General features: G+C 31.2%; 13 protein-coding genes across 13 annotated transcripts; 5 read left to right on the forward strand and 8 right to left on the reverse strand.

Moving 5' to 3' along the window:
- Positions 1-1132: 1132 nt before the first annotated feature.
- EIN_018290 (hypothetical protein) lies at positions 1133-2323 on the forward strand (the record flags this gene model as incomplete). Its single annotated transcript, XM_004257203.1, has 1 exon — positions 1133-2323. The coding sequence occupies one exon, from the start codon at positions 1133-1135 to the stop codon at positions 2321-2323; it is 1191 nt and encodes a 396-aa protein (XP_004257251.1).
- Positions 2324-2628: 305 nt separating this feature from the next.
- On the reverse strand, positions 2629-3552 carry EIN_018300 (hypothetical protein; the record flags this gene model as incomplete). Its single annotated transcript, XM_004257204.1, has 1 exon — positions 2629-3552. The coding sequence occupies one exon, from the start codon at positions 3550-3552 to the stop codon at positions 2629-2631; it is 924 nt and encodes a 307-aa protein (XP_004257252.1).
- A 1559-nt stretch (positions 3553-5111) lies between these two features.
- EIN_018310 (hypothetical protein) lies at positions 5112-5723 on the forward strand (the record flags this gene model as incomplete). The annotated part of the gene is made up of 1 exon (XM_004257205.1): positions 5112-5723. The coding sequence occupies one exon, from the start codon at positions 5112-5114 to the stop codon at positions 5721-5723; it is 612 nt and encodes a 203-aa protein (XP_004257253.1).
- A 237-nt stretch (positions 5724-5960) lies between these two features.
- EIN_018320 (lipase containing protein, putative) lies at positions 5961-7478 on the reverse strand (the record flags this gene model as incomplete). Its single annotated transcript, XM_004257206.1, has 2 exons — positions 5961-7095; positions 7147-7478. 2 exons carry the CDS (start codon positions 7476-7478, stop codon positions 5961-5963), a joined length of 1467 nt encoding a protein of 488 aa, XP_004257254.1.
- Positions 7479-8636: 1158 nt separating this feature from the next.
- EIN_018330 (serine/threonine protein kinase Chk2, putative) lies at positions 8637-9911 on the reverse strand (the record flags this gene model as incomplete). The annotated part of the gene is made up of 2 exons (XM_004257207.1): positions 8637-9776; positions 9822-9911. The coding sequence occupies 2 exons, from the start codon at positions 9909-9911 to the stop codon at positions 8637-8639; spliced, it is 1230 nt and encodes a 409-aa protein (XP_004257255.1).
- Positions 9912-10223: 312 nt separating this feature from the next.
- On the reverse strand, positions 10224-11609 carry EIN_018340 (hypothetical protein; the record flags this gene model as incomplete). The annotated part of the gene is made up of 1 exon (XM_004257208.1): positions 10224-11609. The coding sequence occupies one exon, from the start codon at positions 11607-11609 to the stop codon at positions 10224-10226; it is 1386 nt and encodes a 461-aa protein (XP_004257256.1).
- Positions 11610-14529: 2920 nt separating this feature from the next.
- EIN_018350 (rab11, putative) lies at positions 14530-15307 on the forward strand (the record flags this gene model as incomplete). Its single annotated transcript, XM_004257209.1, has 2 exons — positions 14530-14764; positions 14874-15307. 2 exons carry the CDS (start codon positions 14530-14532, stop codon positions 15305-15307), a joined length of 669 nt encoding a protein of 222 aa, XP_004257257.1.
- Positions 15308-16150: 843 nt separating this feature from the next.
- On the forward strand, positions 16151-16798 carry EIN_018360 (60S ribosomal protein L26, putative; the record flags this gene model as incomplete). The annotated part of the gene is made up of 1 exon (XM_004257210.1): positions 16151-16798. One exon carries the CDS (start codon positions 16151-16153, stop codon positions 16796-16798), a length of 648 nt encoding a protein of 215 aa, XP_004257258.1.
- A 1121-nt stretch (positions 16799-17919) lies between these two features.
- EIN_018370 (vacuolar ATP synthase 16 kDa proteolipid subunit, putative) lies at positions 17920-18459 on the forward strand (the record flags this gene model as incomplete). The annotated part of the gene is made up of 1 exon (XM_004257211.1): positions 17920-18459. The coding sequence occupies one exon, from the start codon at positions 17920-17922 to the stop codon at positions 18457-18459; it is 540 nt and encodes a 179-aa protein (XP_004257259.1).
- Positions 18460-18811: 352 nt separating this feature from the next.
- Positions 18812-19282, reverse strand: EIN_018380 (hypothetical protein; the record flags this gene model as incomplete). Its single annotated transcript, XM_004257212.1, has 1 exon — positions 18812-19282. One exon carries the CDS (start codon positions 19280-19282, stop codon positions 18812-18814), a length of 471 nt encoding a protein of 156 aa, XP_004257260.1.
- A 260-nt stretch (positions 19283-19542) lies between these two features.
- EIN_018390 (hypothetical protein) lies at positions 19543-20877 on the reverse strand (the record flags this gene model as incomplete). The annotated part of the gene is made up of 1 exon (XM_004257213.1): positions 19543-20877. The coding sequence occupies one exon, from the start codon at positions 20875-20877 to the stop codon at positions 19543-19545; it is 1335 nt and encodes a 444-aa protein (XP_004257261.1).
- Positions 20878-21674: 797 nt separating this feature from the next.
- Positions 21675-21980, reverse strand: EIN_018400 (hypothetical protein; the record flags this gene model as incomplete). Its single annotated transcript, XM_004257214.1, has 1 exon — positions 21675-21980. One exon carries the CDS (start codon positions 21978-21980, stop codon positions 21675-21677), a length of 306 nt encoding a protein of 101 aa, XP_004257262.1.
- Positions 21981-22415: 435 nt separating this feature from the next.
- Positions 22416-23199, reverse strand: EIN_018410 (GTP-binding protein ryH1, putative; the record flags this gene model as incomplete). The annotated part of the gene is made up of 3 exons (XM_004257215.1): positions 22416-22576; positions 22662-22931; positions 23016-23199. 3 exons carry the CDS (start codon positions 23197-23199, stop codon positions 22416-22418), a joined length of 615 nt encoding a protein of 204 aa, XP_004257263.1.
- Between the last annotated feature and the right edge of the window lie 1398 nt (positions 23200-24597).

A 24597-nucleotide genomic window follows, 5' to 3' on the forward strand; every position in this document is an offset into this window, starting at 1 on the left:
TTTTATTAATATATTAATATATTAACTAATAATAATAATTGTAAAAATACATTCCCAAATATGACTTTTTTATTAGTTTATTTATTATATTTTATGCATTTTTGCGCATAACAATAACTCGTGTTTCTTGTTAAAAAAAGTATAATTATATTATAAATTGGTTTTCTATTTATATAATCATCAAACTATACTTATAGTTTAACAAATTATATATTGATTTTTAAAAATAGAATTAAAGAATCAATACCATACTCTAATCTATGAAATTGTTTATAAACCCAAAACGATTTTTAACGTTTCAGTTTACTCTTTTAACATCGTGAGTGTTATAAACATTTGAACAAAACGAAAGTTTAAACAAAACAACAAATGTAATGATAAAACACCACTTTTTTTCTCATATTTGCTTGAACTTTTTTGGTCTTGTGGAAGTTCATATTGGATTGAATATAAAGAACTTTAAAATGTTAGGCAAACACTTTTTGAAGTGTAAGAACTAAATGTAAATCAAATAAGTGGTTGTTATTACTCAAGATTATTACACTTTGTTTAGTCATTCATTTTGGTGAAAACATTGTATAATTACCAAAACTATTAAAATAATAGTTTTCAAATTATATTTTAATTGATTTAATATACTAAATTACTTTTGACTTCATAATTAATAATTTTTTTTTTATTTTTATTATAAAAGTCAATTTGTTTCGTAAAAGGAACACAATTTAATAAAACGAAATTACTAATTTTATTATTATAATTGTGTTATAATTGGCACACAAAACACTTTGTGTTTTTGAGTTTATTTTGAGTTAAGTTACCATATTATTTTAATAGTTAGATAAATGGTTAAATGAATAATAATAAATAGTTCAATACATCTGAATTTGCAACCAAATTAATAAAAGTAAAAAAGAATTTCAAGAAAGGTATAAAAGTTGAAATATCAAACAATTAAAATCATGAGAGTGGTAATATGATGTCCAGAAATTGACGACAAAAACGACAAAAGTAATTACCAATTAATTCATTAAATAATTAAAATTAGTTAATAATAATTACCGGGTAATAGGTGAAGTGAATTTGTGAGAAAAATCACAAAGATCGCGAAAAACCATACAGAAAAATCTTTTTGATGAAACTCGAGCAATTTTTCTTGAGAACTGTCGCGTTGTACTTACATACGATCGAAGACCTCCTTAACTTTACTTTAATGAATAAACATTCCCAACAAATATTATGTACAATGCATATTAACACATACAGAACTACGCAAAACACCAACTTAAATCAAATCCTGAAGTTCTTTCCGCTCCTCGAAACAATATACATCTCTTCCATTGTAAACAACGTCGACAAAGAACTTATTAAAAAGGTGACATTCTTCGAAATCAATTATAACAATCAAATGGACTTTGACTCGATTCTTCAAGATGATGGTGCTCAACAAAAAGTTCGTAAATTAACACTTCGCAATTATAACTCGAAATTCCTCCCGTTCACATCATTAACACAATTGAGAGAACTCACTATATATGGTCTTGCAAGTTATATCGACGTCATCAATTTGTCGCGATTGATCTCATCGCCAAGTCTTAAAAAAGTGATCCTATACGTCACACTATATGAAGCAAGTTCTATCATCAAATCATTCCCATTCAAAGAACATTACAACACCGAGTATAGCATTGTTATGAAAAATGTTACTCACCACGGAGAACCTCCAGAATTTAATACTTTTAATCTCCATCTTCCAAATGTGACTTTTTACGTGTCGTTTCTCTCAAGTTTGGCATTCGACAACAACATCGACTTCTTGCCATTACGCGACGGACTCTCCGCATCAACTCACATTGTGATGATGAAGGATATGAACGATAAAGAAACACTCATTGATAAAATGATGGTAAAGTCCTTTGCTGAAGACCTTCATCTCACCTACTTTTGGGGACAAACTAAAGAACCCCTCTACCATCAATCTACCAGTCAAACCTACCGCTTTGACTTTGGTTCTATCAATACCGTCAAACAATTGTTAATGACAGGAGTTATCGGGTGTCATGTTATTGTTGCTGATACCCCACAAATGATGTATGACACGAGTTGGATCGACAAGAGATACTGCCAGAACACTCACATCGATGTACGTAATAATTATATAGAGATGAATAAAACAGTCGATCCAAAAGACAAGCGGAAACAGATACAACACAAGATAAAGCATCCATTTAATGATTCATTCAATTCGTCCACACTCAAATTAAATCATACAATATCCCAGATTCCTTTCAAAAGAGGAGAAATGCTTCAAGAGAGTGCAGTGTGATCCGTAGACATCAGATATATGTTTCTTGGATTTGGGAGTCACTTCATTCATCTTTTTATTCGAATGTATTACATGTAACTTTGACACTATTTGAATACCTATCAAAGTATATATATACATATATAAATAGATAGATATGTGTGTGAGAAATAACAGTCGAATGAAGAGATTTGAAAGGTCAAGAGCGGTGAAGTGAGTTGTTGTAATTAAGTTGTTGTTGTCTTTCTTTTCGAAGTGTTATTCATCATTCACAAGTTCAGATTACTTGTGTTATTACTCAAAGAACAAAAGAATAAACAGTGCAATTAGATTAATGAAACAAATGAAAATTGGGATACCAATTCCTCTGTCTCAGTATCGAATATCGTTTGCTTCTCTGTGAAAGGATCATTTGCGACATTTTGATAACACTTGCAGAACTCGTCAGTATCCCACACAATCTTTTTGAGTTGGTACAAGTCAAACAGCCCACAGCAATTGAAAAGTACTTCGTACTTGGGCGCATTCGGCTCGAGAAACTCGTAAGATGCTCCAATTGTTGTTTTCCACTTATGATAACACTCTTCCCCATTCTCCATGAACTGATACACTGTAAACGAAGGATCTTTGTGCCAATCCTGTTCATATTTGTCGGGAAAAGTCCCCAGTTGGCAGCAATAAAAATTTTTAATTGTTGTCAACAGAAGAAGAAAGACATTCGATTTTTCTTTAAGTCTCTTAAGCAACACTTGCCGAGTTAAATCAGGTTCTGTTGATTTGGCAATGATCGTCCCACGTCGGTACTTTATAAACCGGTCGATCTTACGCGAGAGTAAAAAATCTATTGCGTTACGTGAAAAGTTGGTATTGAGCTTTTGGTACGAAAAGCTCAATACCGCTTTGTGGGGGTTCGGATGGATGTCTGAAGTAGTGTTGGTGACATTATTAGTAACATCTTGGCATTGTTTTTGTTGAGTTGGATAGTTTGTTGATGCGTTCATCTTTGTTTGTGTAACAAAAATCGATGGTTTCGATTGTGAAGCATCATCATCATACTTTTGTGACACTTGTTCTGACTCGTCGAAATTGTCTGTGGGACTTTTGGGTGCTTGAGGAATAGAAGTGACAGAGCTCTTTGTTTGTGTATATTCAGTAAACTTTTTAGCTAAAAACAATATGAGGCGTGCGACGTACGAGTCTTCATCTTTATACTCCTCTTGGCAATAATAGATCAAATCAACGAATCCCATGTTTTCAAGTTTATTTAATTTCAAATATTTTAGCGGAGTCTTTGATTGTTGTGGGATAATGGTTGACGGTGGAATATCAGAGCTCCTGGTTAGTGGGTGTTGAATTGGTGTCGTGAAATTTTGTTGTGAAGTGGTTGATGTGGAATATGATGAGTGTATGGAAACTTTTGGTTGAGTTGGGAGTACCGTCGCACTTTGAGACAATGGTGAGCACATTGTTTGGTTAATTGTTGGTTGTGTTGAACAATCTGATTGAATTTTTTGGGGGATTTGTGGAGTTTGGAATTGGTTATTTGTTGGAGGAATTGGAATGCGTTGCAAAGTATAGTTAACTTGGGCACGTGGAATTTGAGATGTAACTTGTGAAGGTGGCAATGGGTTTACATTTGGTTGTTGAGTGTTTAAGTATTGAATAAATGGTGGAGTTGGTGGTTGTGTTGTAAATGTAAAATTGGGAGGTTTAGGAATCGAAGATATTTGTGGTTGAAAATAAGAAGACATTGTACAGTGTTGCTGTTGAAAAGAAATGATATTTTTAAGTGAATATTTTATTAATTTAAACTAGATAAAAAAAGACGTGTATAAAATAAATAAAATCATTTATAATTATAAATTAACCATAATTTATTATTTATTATGATAATTGTAATGGTTATAAAAATCATTTATGAAAAAAAATCATTAAAATTTGTTTTTTTGAGTTTTGTCAATGTAATGATAATAAATCATAAATATATTATTAATTTATAATAATTAAATTATAATTTGAAAATTTTAAAAATAGAAGACAAAAATTGAATAAAACAAATGAGAAAAATATTGACATAAAAAACAAATATCGTCAGTTTTTTACTACAGAACTATAAAAATGGTTTTTGAAAATCATTTAATGGATGTTTCAATGCAAAATTTTTAAAAAACAGAAAAAAAAAACAAAAAACTATAATTTACTATAATTTAATGATTTGCCGGTCGTTTTTTCTGTGCTGGCAAAAAGGACTATTTTTCGGGTATTTGTAATTATCAACAAATTAAATATCAAATTGTAAATAACAACAACAAAAAAGGTATATTTCTATTTTAGCTACAACAAAAAGAGGCAAAAAATAAAATTATATATTTTAATTGGTTTCTTATAATTTATAGTTATTATTATCCTGTTTTCTTGAAAAAAAAATTTATTAATAAAAATACATTTGTATAATTATCGTTTTAAACGAAGAACGTGATTCATCAAAATGAAATAAAATTTCGGGATTTTTAATATAAAACTTTATTTTTTTTTCCAAAAATAAATTTTGTCTATTTCGGAATAATTGAATTAGTTTTTATAGTATTTTCAACTATATTAAATGATAATTGTATCTTTTTTAAAAAATACTTAAAATAAAATATGTTGAAAAAACGGGAAAACAAAGAGAAAACAGTAAAGTTTATATAATTAAATTATGATACATTATATTATAATTTATAAAATTATGGTTAATAAAATTAGAACAAGAGAGAACAACATTATTTTTTTAATATAAAAGTATCTTTCAAACCCATATTTCACATTAATGGAAGTCACATTTTCAATTCACTGCAACGTCTCGTGTTATGACAATGTATATATTGTTATCAATGGTAAAGAAAAGATCATGGAGTGGACCAAAGGATATATATGGAGATTGACAAATAAGTTCAATATTGGTGAAAGAATCACTTGGTTTTACGAAGTGAAGAACAACAAACGAATTCAAGCGGCTGAAAATGTATTATTTTTAAGAGAAAAGGTGATAGACAAAAGTGGCGTCTATTTTGATGTGTATGATTGTGGAATAGAAGAAACTTGTTATTTTGAGAATGTAACAACTTTTGATACATTCTTGACTAATGAATTGAAGAAAGGGTGTTACTCGAGAAGAAAGTCCAATATTCTTCGTGTCACACAACAACAAACTGAAAGTGTTGAACCGAAAAGAAGCAATTCCGAAGGAATCAGACCAATAGAGGAACAACCAGAAAAAAAGCCAATTGTGAAGAGAAAATTGTCCCTCAACACCGAGTCTTCTAAAAAATTGATTCGTTCTATAATCCGACAACAACTCAATAAATATGATCTTTTAGATGCTGTTAAATCGGACGAGAATATCGAAAAAGAGTCAACTATAGAAGTCCCTCGTATTTGAATTATAGTATTAATTAACTGTATTTTGTGTTTTCTTCTTGATGATTTGATTGTGTATTAAAAATTATAATACATTTAACTATTATAATTATATATTAAAAATTATAATACATTTAACTATTATAACTTTATTAATTATTAGAACAGAAATAACACTATTTGGTATTCTTTTATTCGACCTCGAAATGTCGTTCCAATAAAAAATTCAACAGACCTCTTTGACTGACTCTAAATTACATCATATGTTTGATTGCTCTTCCTGCTTTTCTTTGATAGGAAATATTTCTTTTAATCTTCCCACCTTCTCCAGATAGTCACCCATGATACTTTGATACGCTTGAGGAATATGGTCTATTGTCATCGACATTCTTGGGATGATTCGAGCGTAACATTCATTAGGCACTTCGACACATACAACGGCCTCATCCCGTTTGTCCAAGTCGATCCACTTCCAATCGTCAAATTCGTTATTTCCACTCTTGTCGTATTTCTCTTGTGGTTTTTCAATGAGTTGATAGACTTTCCCCGATGGAATGAATGGAGGTTGTTCCGGTACTATGTGCGCCAACTCGGCTATAAGTTCGTCTTTCTTGTCGCCAATCATTTTAAGGATCACAAGTCGTGGATTTTCGACCTTTTTCACAGTCCCTAATATCACGTCAGTGGTCTTAATGCCGATCTTCTTATAAACTTCTTGGACCATTCTCTTATAACTCTGGAAGGACCCGATACTCAGTCGCGGGACTATATCATTCTCCCCCACAAAGGATATCACTAACTTCTTCATTTCAGGACACCCCGCTATCTCACGAGAGAATACCCCAGCTGGCGCAAATGAATAACAATTGATTTCCCATGTCGGGTGTTCACTTTTAAGAAGCGATGAGACTACAATGGCTACCCCACCACCTAATGAATGTCCCATCACTTTAATAGAATAGTCCGGAAACATCTTAACGAGAGACACAAGCCTCGATTCTATTTGAAGAAACTTGCGATACCCCGCGTGGTAAATCCCGTCATGGCAATATCCAACTTTATTAAACAAAGTCACTTGTGCAGGTTGAGCAACTAAGTCCGTTGCGCAGTCACTCACACAAGCCGTGCCTCTATACACTAACATGATCGCATGCATATCGTGGCGAACGGCAAGTAAGTAGCTTGGGTCGTACAAGTTACCTGACGTATTGTACTCCACGACATCTTCTTTATTCGTATGTGTGAACGAAAGAAACACATTGAGGGTGAACTCATTCTTGGTCAACGTGACATTATCTACCAAATTTTTGGGTGTTAGACCGATGACTCCGTATATGCCAATTGTGTATCTAAGAACCTCATAAAGAACACAGATGTCAACAGGTGTGAATTTCCTTAAGAGTCAATTTTTTGGCTCATTTGGTTAATTGTAAGAAGAAACAAACACTACCCGCCACGTCGCTGAGACATCAAATTGTTTCAAGAACTCTTCGTCAACTAATTGAAGGTCTAGAGCATACAGAAATAACGAGCCAAGCGCCATTTCAATTGGTTTGATGTCTGTCGTGTTCTCTTTGAAAACATCGAAAATGTCGTAGAGCGCTTTGTAAGAGTTCCCAGACATGTACCTACTCGCTACATCGTCAAACCCCTTCGCAAACCATTTCTTGACTTTTTCTATTGTTTTTTGTTCTTGGGTTTGTGGCTCCGTTGTGATTTCTACAAATCCATTTAAGTCATCGTCTTCTTCAGGCATATCAATGGACCACTCACTCATTATTTTATAATAAAAGTTATTTGTTTTAACAAGTTATTGTTCTTGTTATTATAAGTTACTTGTTTGTGACATTTTACCTGTCTTACTCTTCGGCAGCCAAATACTTTTTTTTTGTAATTTAAAAGTACTATTTCGTTTAATATTTATATTATAATATTATAATATTTGTTTTATTATATAAAAATAGTATTAAATAGTTGTTTATTTTTTTTTATTAATAATAGATTTTAATAATAAATTTTTACTAAAATTACGTTACTTCAATTATGTTCAGCAGAGGTTTCCAAAATCACAATCCTAATTACCCACGTCACCATTTCATAACCAAAATGTTCATTTTCTCTTATAAATTCGTACGTTATAATACCACGTTTTCGGCAATAATTATTTTGGAAACCTCTGATGTTCAGATATAAACGTCTTTATGACTTATTTATAAATCATGTATTATAATTAATATTATATTTACCAATTAATTTAACCATAATTTGTGTTTTGTTGATACTATTTCTTCTAACTACAGAAATTAGTGAAACTTTTCTAATTTCATATAAAGTAAGTAGTAAATTGTTATAGTTTATCAACTAATAACAATTATAAATCAATTTTTTATAACAAAGTAAAGTATTAGTATTTGAATAGCTGAAGTAAATTAAATGTGTTAATCACAACAACGAAACAAGATGAGTTTGACTACTTTTATTGAAAACACTCTCTCCAGTGATATTCTCATGACTGAAATGATGGGGTGGTTGTACACACAACACTCTTCTTATCAGCACATTTGTCTCGTTTTTGTTGTCATTAGTTCTGTTTAGTGGGGACTTTGGTGTGCACTTGTTTTGTATTTCCTCAAAACTCATTTTACAAGTGATGTCGGAAGTAACTTCAATTACCGGACTTTGTTGCCTTATTGGGGGCAACTTTTTTGTTGGTGGAGCTTTAAACGGTTGTCTGATCCCGTTCAAAGGTGAAGACATTTTCTTTTTCGAGTTTTGCACCATTTCTTCTCAATTTTTTAATTCATTTTTATTAAATTTAGAGTTATAATTTTTATACATTAAAAATACAATTCTATAGATAGAATAATAAAAATAATAGTAATTGTGTTATTTGTTGCATTATAAAAATAGAATAGACTACAAAAGTACCTTCAAATTATTGACCAAACGGAGTCAAGTCTGAAATAGAAGGAGAGTATAATCCGTGTAAGTCAAACGAAAAGAAATCATGACTCAAACACTGATCAACATTCCAGCGTTCATGGACGTTGGGCGTTAACATCTTGAGGAGTATCTCTTGCATGGACAACTCAAGCTTAAAGAAGTGTGGCCCAAATTGGACTTGCCCAACCAATAACTGTCTTCTGTATGTATCCAAATCAGTACTAAATGGTAAATACCTCAGTGCAGTAAAAAATAACACAACACCAGTACTCCAAACATCCATCTTCGATGTGTCATATTTCTTTATGTGCCCAACTATCTTTTGAAACATTTCTGGTGCCATATACATTTCAGTCCCACACATGGTTGATGCAAATTTGGATTGATCAGTCACTCTTCCGAATCCAAAGTCGGTAATTTTCAAAGCATCAGAATCTCGGGTTTTGAACAAGATGTTCTCTGGCTTAATGTCTCTATGAACGATGTTAAGCGTTTCTAAATATTTTAGTCCAAGCAAGAGCTGATAACCAATACTCCTCACGTTATTCTTCCAGCGCTGGTCACGGATTCTGTCAAACAAACTACCACCATTCATCATTTCCATTATAAAATAATAATTATGTGGTGTTATGACAGCTTCATATAATATAATTAAGCATGGATGTTTCAGACTTTTAAGTATTTGCATTTCCTTTTTGAAGAAGTCCAAGCACTCAAACTTGGAAGTACTCACTATCTTAGCCGCCATTGGTAAATCAACACCGTCGTACTCACAATAACGGACAACAGAATATGCACCATATCCCAACATTGGACCAAATGAGTAATTCTGATGAATTGGACTCAATTTGTTTTCTTCGTCAATCACAGTATAATCGATAAAACAGAAAACAAGATTGTATATACTCTGTCCCGTTTCTCTTGTTGGTGTCAACGTGATTTGGTCAAAAGTCTGAATGTAAACACAACCATCCACGTTTTGTTTGTTAACCAGTGTCCCATTGGTGCTCATATCTTCTAATAATATTGTCCGTTTACCTTTGTCATTTTGCTCAATCGAAAGGACAAAATGTCTCTGACTCACATAAGGAAAGTTCTTGAGACAGTCTTGATAATGTCTTCCAACACAATACTTGATGTTATTTTAATTTACAATTATGTCTTGTAAAAAACAAACTACTTTGTCAAACAAGTAAATATCTGAACATGCTTTACTCTCACTGTAAAGACATCCCCAACACCCCTCTGGTCTACTGAATGAATACATCAACTCAATACAATCAAGTTAGCAATTTTCTTTTAAATACAAACCCTTAAGATTAGTATAGCTGATAATCAAACAAACGATCGTTATAAAACCGTTTTTTTACACAAACCAGTTAACTCTATTAGCACAGCCTCTTTATTTGTTTGAACGAAATGTTTTATAAATAAAACCCAGTTACATTCTTGAATTATATAATAGTTCTTTTTTTATTAGAAATAATAATACGTCAAAGTACAACCAACTTGAAGAAATAATTAATTAAGAAAAAGAACTAGACAAAAACTATAAAATTTGTATGAAAAGAATGACAGCCTAAATTGCTTGAGGAGATAATGATTTGTTGTGGTTTACTACCCCTTTACTTTGTTGAGAAAGATTGTCTTTATCAATCACGATATGTACCACCAACATACCAAACGGTTTTAGTGGGTTTCCTGTTGGCAACCCACACCCTTTAGCAACACGTTTATTATTGTTAATAAGGCACGCTCCTGTAAGAAAAGTTCTTTCTTTCCCGTCCAAAAATTTCGTCACTTTAATATCCGTCTTACAGTATTCATCGCTTTTTCTGTAGTGTACATATGTTTCCAAGTTAAATTTGTTAATTCTTCTATAAATGGGATGCTTCTGGTTTTTGAAAATATACTTTACATACCGTTGAATGCCTTTTTGGTCAATAGCACCACACATCAGACAAGTTCCTTCCTCTGTCAGAGGACTGACTTGAACGGTTTTACCATGCACGTTAATTGCTTTACAATTGTAAACATCCTCCAATGAAACTTCAAAAGGGCACTCGATGAATGGAAAGAAGTAATGGACTGTTACATCACAATAGACATCTTTACATATTTCAAACCCACCATGACTCAATGTGAAAACATCTTCCTTGTGAGTATTTGGTATTCTATGTGTGAAGACTAAGTCGTTACTTTGAACACTAGATGTTAAAGTACTGTTTTTGACGAGAAAAAAGATAATATTATTGGCGTGGACTTGCTTCTCTGTGAGAATAAATTTGTACGTCTCAGTCGTTCCTTTAATGTCATACGAAAAAGCTTCGAAATATCCACTAAACTCCTCTTTGTTGGATAATACACTAGACACCACCTTCTTTCGTTCATAGATGGAGTCCATCAAATTTAATTGTGTTGTAAGTTGCTCGTGGTACGTTTCTTCTGTGACAAATTCCACACGTTGAATGGTCGGAAAGATCTGCAAACACACCCCACCAATAATCAACACGTCAACATCCAAATTTTTCTCTTCGAAGTATAACTCAACACTCCAAAAAAGTATTTTAATATCATCAAATTGATTTAACACACTTAAATTATTTGGCGTAGTTATATACTCCAGCAAGTCATTGATAACTTGAAAATCACGGGCGGACTTGAAATACGTCAAAGTATCATTTTTAATAGTCAACAAATTTTCAGGTGTTTTTTCCATCGATGAAATGTTCAGTAGAAATTGTTTACACAAATCCAAAATTGTTGTGATGAGGTTTTTAAAGTAGTTCGAGACTATGCCCAGTAACGTGCTTTTGAATTGATCACTAGGTACGTACACTATGTTTTGATTTAAATGGGAATCAAAGAACTGGAATAAAGGAACCAACTTCACACGTTCATTAATATCAATTGTTTGGGTTTGGTGTATATATGTAATTGCGTTTTGGATATCCATAACGTCCATTCTTTTGGTTTTTTGAGTTAATTATTAATTCGAATGAAAGACTATATTTTAATTTAAAGTAGTCCTAATTAAATCAATGATTTGTTAATACTAAAAAGATACTATAATTTAACCAAAATTTTATATATATTGATTGCCCATTCATTTTTAATGGACTGTTATTAATTATTTTATTAATAAATAAATTGTTTGTATTTAATATAAAATAAACTGAGTGTTAAAATAATATGGTTGATTTGTTTTTTGATGTCAATGTAAGTAATGTGATGAATTAAAATATTAAATAAATCATTGATAAACTATATTTTATAACATATTATACTAGTCTTTATATTAATATATAAGTGTTATTGTTTTTAATATTTTGTTAATTCATTTATAAAAATATTTTTATTTTTAATTACTAAACAAAAAGAATTCAATTATGTTACGCCCAACTCTTCGGTAGGCTCACATGACTCCGAGCAGTCCACTCTCTGAACCATCTCATCGTCCCCGTTTCCGGTTACATGTATTGGGCTATCTTTTTAATTACTAAACAAATATGAATATAGTATTTAAATTTTTATAATGATTTATTTGGATTATTAATTTATTTTTACTATTTGGAAACTACTTTTTAAATTTAATTTATTTAGTAATTGTTAATAAATTTTCTTTTGATATTTTAAATAAAAAACTATATAAACACATTAATTATTATTATAGTTAAGTAAAAAACAATTCTATTTTTTATAATAACAAAAATCAACTTTTTAGTTCTAAAATTAATAATAAATATTATATAAATTTAACTTCTTTTTTCTAATTTTTTTACAGAAATCAAAACAAAAACAAAACTAATTGTTAATTAACTTTTAAATTACAAAAATATTTAAATTGAATTAGGGCATGACACTGGATTGGCCTTTTTTTTTGGATTGGTGTATAAAAGGGAAAAATAGACTGAAATATCGGGCACCAAAAAATTGAAAAAAAAATAAAATTTTGAAAAATAAGAGGTCGATTTTGCCAAAAAGACTCTTATTCAAATAATATCCATTCTTATTCACGGAGAAGATTAATGATAAACGTGTCTAGGTAATTATTGCCAAAACTGAAACATTTAAAAAAATTTGTAAAAAATAGTATTGTTTTCACGTTTTTAAACACAAGAATGTTTTTTTTATTTTTCGGGGTAATTTTTTGTTTTGTTTTTTATAGTTTATAACGGTATCAGATAAATGATCTTGTTAATGATACATAGTAATGACGAGTAATTTACACTCTGATCTACAAAATGTATTCCGATATTCCAAGTATAGTTTTATGTTGGTAGCTGAATTAAAAGTATAGTAAAACAAAAAATGAAGAACTTGAAATATAATTGGGTTATTTTTTTCAAAATTTTGGGAGATCGTCCTAAAAAGTTGCTGTGGATGGATCGATTTTGGTGGATGCGTTATAACAGCCACATTTGGGCTATTACTTCGGGATTATTGGTTTATGGATTTTTTGACTTTTTCAACAAAATATAATCACTAATTCAGCAAATCATGTTCAATCATCAAGATTTTTTTTGTTAAAAATTAAGTTAATTTCTTTTTGTAAAACTTAACTTTTTGTTGTGTTTTTTATTAATATTAAAAAAAGAAATTTAGTAAATGTTAGATTTGTCAAAATTTAACTTTTTTAATTATATTTGATCTGCAAACAGAAATATATTATTAATAAAGATTACCTTCATTATTAACTTTTAGCATGTTTATAATATAGAGCGAAAAAGAATCATTTTAAAATATTTATTTGTTTGTTTTTTATATCGGTCATACAATTAGAGTCAGTGTTATTTCTTAGGTAACAATTTACAGATTTTACCGATATCTTTTTTGGTTTATGTTGAAAACGTCAAAAATCCCATAAACCAATAATCCCGAAGTAATAGCCCAAATGTGGCTGTTATAACGCATCCACCAAAATCGATCCATCCACAGCAACTTTTTAGGACGATCTCCCAAAATTTTGAAAAAAATAACCCAATTATATTTCAAGTTCTTCATTTTTTGTTTTACTATACTTTTAATTCAGCTACCAACATAAAACTATACTTGGAATATCGGAATACATTTTGTAGATCAGAGTGTAAATTACTCGTCATTACTATGTATCATTAACAAGATCATTTATCTGATACCGTTAAAAAACCAATTTAAAAAACAGTTTTGTTTTGATATTTTTAATATGTTATTTAACGAGTAGTTTTTCAAATAATGAGCAGATAATAACGAACAAATTTTATTGAAATCAATGTATTCATTCAAGTAAAAAATTAACGTTATTGTTTATAAAATAGCGTGTAAATTAAAAAAATTGTTAAATTAAAAAAATAATGTTTATAAAAGTATAATTATTAACATATCAAATGAAAAAAAAATGTTGTTGTTATGTGGCAAATTACACCATTTGGTGATATTATTTTTCTTATAAAAGAATTTTTATTATTTGAAAATGAATGCTTTTTTTAATGACAAAAATGACTTTATTTTACTAAAAAATATTTGTATCCAGCAAAAAAGCGTGTATCCACTGGATGGACGCTTTTCTAGTGGATAGACGTCCATCCATTAGTATGCCCTTAACTAATAAAATTCTTCAATTTTTATTATTATTTTATTATGAAATTTTAATAATTCGGCAAATAGAATAATGAATAACCAATGTGTAATACCAAAATAAAACCATTTCAGGCAAAGATTCCATTTTTTTATTATGTTATTTAATTTTTTTCTTTAAACTTCACACCATAACAAAAACGAGTTCATTATTAATTATTACCATTTAAAAAGATAATAATTAACTAAAACAACTAATAACAACAAACCATTCATTCAAAGGCGAAAGAACAAAAATTAATGATAAACTAAAAAAACTAGAAAGAGGAATGAGTGAGACCGAGTGCATGTTTAAACGTTTGTTTTCTTTGTCATTTAAGAAACGCATTTTCTCACTTGAAGTTGTCATTATCGGCGAAAGTGGCGTCGGTAAGTCAAACCTTTTACTCCGTTTCACGCGAAATGAGTACGAGCCAGAAAAGAAGTTCACAATCGGCGTCGAGTTCGCGACTCGAACCATCGAGTATGACGGGAAGACTATACGAGCGCAAATTTGGGATACGGGTTTGCTCTTTTTTACTCTCATTAATTATCCACACAAGTCTTTTAAGCACACCAATCGTATAATTAACTCCATATCGTTGTGAATCTCATAGAAGTACTAATTTGCTAGCTGGACAAGAGAAATACCGTGCAATCACAGATGCGTATTATAGAGGCGCTGAGGGTGCTGTATGTGTATATGATGTGAGTAAAAAAGATACGTTTACGGCCATCGACCGCTGGATGACGGAGTTAAAGGCTGGGTGTGGTGACGATGTGGTCATAATGATAGTCGGAAACAAAAGTGATTTAGAGCAGGAGCGTGATGTCAAGCCTTCCGAAGGTGAAGAATTCGCACAGCGCCACAACTCCTTCTTCATGGAGACATCCGCATTGACTGGAAACAATGTGGAGAAGGCGTTCACTGAGTTATTGGTCCACATCTACAAAAAGAAGAACACGACCATCACTCCGGAGAAGACGGCCGAGACTCAAAAACCGTCAGTCGAAGATAGAGTCAATATCAATAAACAAAGCTCAGAGGAGAAGAAGAAATGTTGTTGATTTACTTTTTTGGTTGTTTATGTCTTTACTATTAAAAATACTATTGTAATAGTATAAATACTATAAATACTATTCAACAATAATGAGTCAAATTCCCACACTACTTTTCTATTAATACATAGTTTTGGTTGTAATAAAACTAACTAGTATATAGAAAATGTCTTGATCGAACATAACAGTTAAAAAGTGAATGAATTAGTGAGGAACATCGCCGTCTGTCATAATACATTTTCCTTTGCAATATTTTACTGCCTTTTCCATGTTCTCAATTTCAAGTTCAGTTTGTGGCTGTCGCTTGACATAAAAGTGATTTGGGAAAGCGTGACGAGCAAAACACGGTGGGCAATGTCGTGAACAATTTCCGCCTATTGTGTTAAGAGCTTATATTAACATAACGTGTTATTTATATGACAAAAAGATACTCAACAAACAATCAACACAATTTGTGGTCGTGTAGTACTTTCCTCTTGCGTTCTCTTTCCATCTGACTGGGTTTTCTCTGTCGAACTTTGGGTATGCTTCCATCAAGTGAAGTCAGTTCTTTTTGAGATAAATAGTTAATAATTGTGATAAGTCTGATCTCTTTGTTCTGGTCATTTTGAACATTAACAAATCTGCGACTAGTATTAATTATAATAAAAATGTATTATATTATTTAATACAATATTTTTGATGAATAACATTTTTCAAACTTTTGGAAAAAAGAATTAACAAATGGGATTGCTAAGCAAAGTGCCAATGCCAATAAAAATCTAGCGAAATATAGTAAAATAACTAACAAAGTATTAATCGAGTGGATACCCTAGCACTTGAAAAACTAAGGAGTTTACAGACGGATTGGCGATGAAGTTCAACCCACGTGTCAGCTCACAACCACGCAAGGCTCGCAAGGCGTTCTATAATGCGAACAAGAACCAACGCCGCATCCTCATGTCAGCTCGCTTGAGCAAGGAATTGAGAGAGAAGTACACCGTGAAGGCTCTCCCAATCCACAAGGATGACGAGGTGAAAATTATTAGAGGACATCAAAAAATTGCAGGGAAGGTGACTGGTGTCAGAAGAAGCCAATATGTCATCTATATTGATAAACTCACAAAAACTAAGAACAACGGCCAAACCGTCCAAGTCCCAGTCCACGTTGCTAATGTCGAAATCACTAAGCCATTCTTGAACAAAGACAGAGAAGCTCTCTTGAAGAAGAGAGGTGACGCTGCTAAGGCTTACAAGGAATCAGTCGCTAAGAAGAACGAACAAGTCGAAGAGGTCTTCAAAAAGGCATACCCAACCCTCTCATTCGATATCTTCAGCTCAAAGAACAAGGTCGAGGCTATCAAGGAAAAGAAACCACTCAGACTTGCTTCAAGATTGATCGCCGTCAAAGCTATGGCTAACGCTGATAGAGCTAAATACACCGCTTCTTTGAAATTGAAGAACGCTAGAGATCAACTCGCTGCTTATAAGGCTGCTCTTGCTAAGAAAATCGCTAAGTAATTGATGATTACCAAAATGTCTGATAATTCTGCGATTTTTATCGTTTTTAGGGTTTTTTATCTACTATTTCAATTCTTTGAAAACTCTGGACTTTATTTCTGTTTTTAATCCAAATAATTCGTTTTCTGAGTTTTAAAAGTTGAAAATTGTTTGTTTGATTAAACTTACTTACAAAATAAAATAAATTAACTTATATTAAATAAGTTTATTTATTTATCTTTATTTTATTATTATCTTTTATTATATATATATATATTGAATTATTTAATACTGTATTCTACTTTGAACAGATGTCAAATAATTTATTAATACTACTATAAATATTATATAATATATCTGATAATATATATAACATGGAATATAATATATATTGTAATTTTTATTATTAAAAAAATAGTAAATAACTATTTCATGATATAATTTAAATATAATTAATAATAGTTTATTATTATTTTGCAAAAGTTGTGACAAGTTCAAATTATTTTTGTTGTTTATTAAATTATTGTGTTAATTATTTACAATATATTTTTTAATTATAGTCGAAGTTTGGTATAAATAAAATAAATTTACAATATAATGTTAATTAAATATAATAAAGTTATTATATATCAAATGTAAAATGTTTTTTTTCTCCGAACTTGTCCATCAAAAAACTATTCTTTTTCATTAGTAAATATTAAACAAAAACAAGCCCTTAATTTCGTGTATATTGATTAAGATATTTTTCTTTAATTGCCACAAAAATAAACAAAAATAATCAATCGTTTCCCGAAAAATCAGACATATTAAGTCCAATATTGTTATCATTTCTGCATAAATTTGTGAAAAAAATACAGAAAAAGACCATCTGTTTTTATACAAAAATCAACTCCTTTTATCATCCCAAAAATGTGGAATACCCGTAAAATTAAGTAATATTTACATAACAAGTCGCACACTACAACAAGGGTTTTTCTTTCTTTTCTTCATTGCAAAAACAAGGAGGAAACCTTTCAATAAACAATAAAAGAGTTAAGTAGAAACCATAGATATGTATTAGAAGTGCCAGAAATTTCCCAATTAGACGCAACCAGAAAAAAGTTTGGTAGAAAAAAGAATTGTGGATCTTCAAAATTCACAAGATGTTGTTGTCTGTCTTATTGCGAACTATCACCGAATTGTGCCCAGTCTACTCACCATTCTTCGGCTCAATGGGAATTGCTGCCGCTATTGTCTTCACCGTCTTTGGTGGTGCTTATGGGACAGCCAAGAGCTCCGTTGGTATTTCATCGGTCGGTGTGATGAAGCCTGAGTTCATTATGAAATCAGTCACTCCAGTCATTTTCGCTGGTATTATTGGTTTGTACGGGTTGATCATTTGCATTATGTTGTTCATCAACGTCTCAAAGGATGACTACTCCTTAAACAGATCTTTCCTTGACTTGGGTTCTGGACTCTCTTGTGGGCTCTGTGGACTTGCTTCTGGTATGTCTATTGGTATCTCAGGTGACTGTGGTGTCAGAGGTGCTGCTCAACAACCAAAGCTCTTCGTCGGTATGTTGATCTGCCAGATTTTCTCAGAAGCTCTTGCCTTGTACGGATTCATTGTCGCGTTGGTTATGGCCTCAACTGGTAACAATGATTGTGTGACAAAGGTTGTCGCCACCTCTTCTTCTGCTTAATTCGCGATTTTGTTATCGACTTTTGGTTTTGAGGAATTTCTTTCGTCAAAGTTGACTGTTTTTACTATACTTTCTAATTCTTTTACTAGAGCGTTATTATACTTTTGTTAAGGAAATTTGGTTTGTTATGAAGGATTTTTCTGTCACATTTTTGACCTTTAAATATAACAGTTTTTAAAAAAATGAAAACTAATGAAAAATTAATTCATATTTTGGTCAAACATTGTATAGTTTAATTCAAATTATATTGTAACTATTGATTATAGTATAACAAATATAATATATATTATAATAAAATTACTATACACAACCAATTTTAAAATAGAAACAGAAATGAAGAGAAAACATCAAGTTACAAAGAATAAATCAACTTAAGGTACTTAGAAGTGTCAGTTTGGGAGTAATTGGACATGATCTTATAACAACGACAACCAGACCTGATAATGTCTGTCTTGGAGAAATAAAAGAAATTGTCAGAGTCTTGATAATAAGCGTCTGCGATGTCTAAATAGATTCCTGTTTCATAATAGTCGAAACAAAAGCCAAGTCGGTCAAGTAAAGAGATCAGTATTGAGTCTTTATTATCCTGTGTATAATTAGAATCTAATATCTCACACATGCCAATATCATTTTTCTCGATGGTAACTATATCTATATTAAATGGTTGTTCTTGGCAATTCACAACATAAATGGTATATCCCTTTTCAATAAGTTGTTTAATAAGAAATCCTCTCACAAAGTTCTTATAGTAAAACTTTGTTCTGACTTCTTTCCTTGGTTCACTTGAATCGTAAATACAATCATCTGTTGTTGTCTCTGTCATATTGCTGTGTTATTAATAAAGTTTTGTTAGTTGTTTGTTTGATCACTTTCTTTGTTATGAAGTCTGTTTTAAGTTGGTTCTATTGAGTAACGTTTCCAACCCAAAAAGTTATACTGTACCATAAATTTATGAGTAATATTATTAAAATAATAAAATTTGTCATTTTTCTCTACAAAGTTAAATATTGTACTAAAAATGATAAGTAGTTAATAGATTACTTCATGTTAAAAGAAAATACACGATAAAACTAATTAAACACATCAGTACCACTGCAACGCGACTATCTTTTTGACTTTGAAAACATCTCTGTTTCCAGTCAAAACATCATCACCAAGTCCTTCGTAGTAATTTGAAATGGGATTAAACGAATAAGAGCAAGTTCCATCCACCGTCGATTGGATCATTATATCAGAGTCTCCTATGATATACAAATACTCTTGACTCCCCATCTTCCCAGCTATTTTCCAATTCTTCAGGAATGTCATCTTCTTAAGCTTTGTCCATTTCTGGGGCGTTTCTGTTCGCCCGTGACATTCCAAAGTGAACACGAAATGGTCTTCATCGGAGATATCGCCATTGTCGTTAATCTTCTTTTTTATATAACACCCAAAGACGTCACCACTTTCTGTCTCATTCACTAACATCAAATTGTCCCTCCCAAATATCGAACTCATAAACGTCTCTTTCTCCCACCCATCAGTCTCTGTGTCAAATAAGAGTCTTGTGTTCAATGAAGAAGTCCACTCGGACAATATAGTCATATTCTTCTGTATAGAGTCTATTCCACCAGTCTGTATATACTCAGAGTACTCCGGAGACTCTCTTTCAAAAGAAGAGTACTCTTTACTCTTGTTTTGTAAACTCCGGTACACTATTGTGTTATCCCCAATGCGCTTTTCAATGTCAGAAATCTTCCGATTCCGCATCGAAATTTCAGCTTGTGCTTTGCGGCGCTCGTCCACGACTGCAACCAATTTGGCTTGAATTTCTAACTCGTTTTTCTGTGAAGATTCTTTGGCTTCGCGCTCGAGGGCTTCGAGAGTTTGGCATGTGCGTTGTTTGATCTTTTGAATTTCTATATTTTCTTCTTCAAGTGCTTTTGAAACCAAATTTGTTTTCTTCTTTGTGATTTCATTTTCCTTGGACTGTTTCTCCTTCTCTAGGGTTTCAGTCTTCTCGGTGCATATTTTTTCTGTTTCTGCTAAAAGATCTTTACATATGTCTTTTGTTAATACCTTAGCCTTGAGAAGTAAACGCTGTAAGACTACTCGAATTTCAAAATACTCTTTTGACAATTCGGTCTTTTTCTTCAAATAGAACATCGAAGTTTTGTTTGCAATAGTCTGGAGATTTCTAAGTTCTGCTTCTTTGTTGTATTTGATCGAAAGGGAATCAGTTATAAAAGCCTCTATTTGACTGATTTCTTCTCGTTTGTCAATTGTAAACTCTTTTTCATAAATTTTCCAGTCAAATACAGTGTCTTTCGGTTCACTCTCAACCGCCTCACATAATACTTGGAACTGCTTTTTCAAAGCTAGAAATTGCTTCTTCTTTTCTTCATCTGAAGTTGTGGCTATAAAGTAGTCTATCTCCATATCGTCGACTCTTTTTAGAGTTGCTCTTCAAATCACTTGTTTTATTGGTCGATTAAAGTTTTTCTCTGTTTTTTTTCCTCAAATTTCATGTTCTATTGAGTTTATTTTGTCATTAAAAAATGGGTTTATTTCGTTCAAAAATTGATGAATTTTCTTATATACTTTTCAATACACAAAAAAATAGTAAATCGCACAAAGATATGTTCATCTTATTAAAGAATATTTCACATTGCTATTCACATGTTTTTCAAGGTAATAAATTGGAAAATAAGCTTTATAAATCAAAAGAAATATAGATTCTGTTAATGTTAAATATTGGTTATTTTTCTTTTGTGTTTGTTGTTTATTGACAAACATTTTTCTTTTCAAAATTTATCACATTCAAAAATAGTCACTCAATGTTTAAGATGGTATCGTCGATAACCTTTTCTAAAGACAAAATACACAAATTGAACAAACAATATTTAAAGAACTAATAATTATAGTTGTATCTAAGCTTTGAAAATCCTTTAAAATTTTTATAATGTTATAACCAGTGTTTTTCCCGTTGTGTTATTAATTTAAAAAAAATGATATTTAGGGTAGAATCATCCAATGAGAAAAACACGATGTATTAAAGTAGTTCTAAATCTCTGAAAAACAAGCGAAGAAGGCTGGTGGGCATTCCCTAGTGTACCACAGAAACTCTACGCAAGATAGAAGCACATGTAACAGAGCTTTCACTTCAAGACATAAGTGAACGCCTACACATCTGCTGACATCATGAAATTTTCAACATAAAACAATACAACTCAATTTTACACGTTTTTTATTAAGACAATAGTCATTATAACAACCATCGCAATTGAAATGAGCACGCATCCTATTGTACACCCGCCAAACAAACACAAAAGCGTATAAAAGCACCCCGAATCCTTTTTCGCTATTCTCATCGACTTCCGGACTTGTTTAATAACAGGAAACTTTTCGTCAAAGTAGTCATCGCTTGTGTCGTCCACAGACTCGGAAACGTTATAAGAGACTGAATTGATGTCTTCAAATTTCTGCACTTTCTCAGGTAAACCTTTCGAAGGCTTCCCAAGAAGCGGGTGCTCTTCGCTCATTAACATTTTGCAGTTCAACGTCCGTTTTCTTTTAAACGTCTTTCCCGCTTTTTCTTGGTTTCTTTATTGGTGTAAATTGTAGTATTTTTATAACTTTTATACTATTGTTTTTAGAGTTTGTTACATTTACTTATTCTACACATCTAATAGTTTCTTTATTATTTGATTATAGTTCTTTTTTCTTGAATTTGTTCTAAATTTGGAAAATGGTTTTGAATTAATTATTTTAATTAATTAAAATATAATAAAACTATAATTATTTATAATAGAAATAGAATTGTGAAGAGTTAATCCATTGATTAGTATAAACAAAATATATAGTAAATAACTAATAATATATAGTAAATGGAGATGGTGTAATTCAACAGACTCCATTGCAATCTAAGTGGAAAAGAACACATAAAACACCCTAAATTATAAACTACCTGACGTGATTTAACAGCATTTGTTTTGTTTATTTTGAGATGATGTTGAATTCCCGAGAGTGACCGGTTCATATGTTGTGATGATGTCTGTGTCGTCGTCGAGGTCATTAGTTGGGTCTTGTAAAATCTCGTTGATCTTTTCACATAATGCAGTAAAAGTTTGGACGACGTCTGTTCTTTAGTTTCATTATTAAATCATACATATTATTTATACATCAAATAATTATAGTTTCGATACTATATCTAAATAACAAACTCTCTCCCGTCTTGGCTGAACACCTCATGTGCATGACATTGTGCTTTTTGACAAGCTCTTCAACTTTTTCTTCGTCGACTTTAATTTGATCGTCGCACTTACACCCCAATAGCATCCAAACGACATTGTCTTCCCCCTTTGCGTCCTTTTCTTGAATCCAGTCAGGGACACTCGTTAAACTTTTAGGTGACGTGACGTCATAACAAATGATGATCCCTTGCGCTTCTCTAAAAAAGTTCGCCGCAAGTGATCGAAACCTTTCTTGCCCCGCTTTGTGTCATTCTGTGGAGTACAAATACATTCTTAAACATTGATTATTGACAGATCATATGTTGTGTGTAGTGTAAAGCAAACCTGTATCCCATATGTTTACACTCATGTCGCGGTCTTTGAGGTGAACTACCTTTTGAAAACAAGAAGAGACCACCGTCGAAAGGTGCGAATCAACAAACTCCTCCGTGACAAACCTCTGGATGAGGCTCGTCTTCCCCGAATAGGAGTCGCCCACCAATACAATTTTAACACCGCGCATGCTCATAGGTGTTTTTAGTGTGTTTTTTAGTTTGTTTTTAGCTCTATAACGTTTTATTCGTTTGAATTCGACTGTATAGTTTTTTTTTCTATTTTATTATTATTAATTGACATGAAAACTTCCGATAATTCATTGTCATCATTCTGAATTTTGTAATTCAATGAATAGTTATTGTATTAACTATTTTACGTTTGTTATATCATTAATTTTATAATTAAATAATCTATAATTTAACTATTTTAAAATATAAAGAAAAAATTATAATACAATAGTTTATTGGTATCAAATTATTTGATTATTTTTTTGTTAAATTTAAAGTTTTTTAAAATTAATAATTAATTATTAATATTTAAATTAAGTTCAAGTTTTTATCTGACCAGTATTACTAATAAATATAGATATTTATTATTGTTTCTAGCTTTTTGAACTATGTGAAATTAGTATATAATAAACTTCAGAAAATCGGGGAAAATATTTTATAAACTCATTATTTGCCAATTATTAGACAACTTGAATTATGTTCAATGGTTTTTGTAATGTTTAGTTAAATATGATAAAAATTTTTAGTTAATAGATCAACACAATTGAAAACCTCAAAAATCTTATTTTAACAAAGTCCTTTAGTTTTAAAAAAATGAAATTTGGAATTATTAGTAAACTACAAATAAAAATGTGATTTTTGGTGTGATTATATGAAATATACTATTTTCGGTTAAATCCCATTATTGTGCACTTTTGTACAGTGTTTTCATAATTATCTTTTTTATAAAAATATCTTTGTTGTGTTTGACGAATGTAAAAAAGCAAATCTGGATTGTATTGAAGTTTTTTAACACAGTTTTTTTTTAAAAATGTATAAAAAAAGTTAAGAAACATCACATCTGATCATTTTATTTAAACCACTTTTTTATAATAATTAAACTAAAACTAATTTATAGAACTGAACACTTCCTTCTGCCATAATAGTTATAAATGAAGAATTCGGATCTTGACGGATTCGGTACTCAAGATCTTAGGTTAAAATATATAAATAAAACACGAAAAAAAATAAAAAGGTTTAACAATTTTTAGTCAAATCGTAACCCACAGTCATTGGGCAGAATGCGGCCGTTATAAGTCCAAATCCGCGAATAGAAAATGGATTCTTTCCATTTTTTGCAAGCCGCATTCGAAAATTCGACGAAACCCTGAATTTTTCTAAATATACCAAACAAAGGGAAACAGAATTTTCGATGCCCACGTTCCCCGGGGCTCAGCCGTTTTGAGCTTGTCAGCACCCCAAATTTCTGTTCCACTTTTCCGTACCGTCCAGATACTAGAGGAAAACCACGGAAATAGTAAATCGCCTCAAACCCTTTTTTGTCGTCAGAAACCCTCCCATTTTTTGACGAAATATTATATCGG

Source organism: Entamoeba invadens (assembly GCF_000330505.1).
Source record: "Entamoeba invadens IP1 unplaced genomic scaffold scaff_1105074724629, whole genome shotgun sequence".
In the NCBI taxonomy this organism is placed as follows: Eukaryota; Evosea; order Mastigamoebida; family Endamoebidae; genus Entamoeba; species Entamoeba invadens.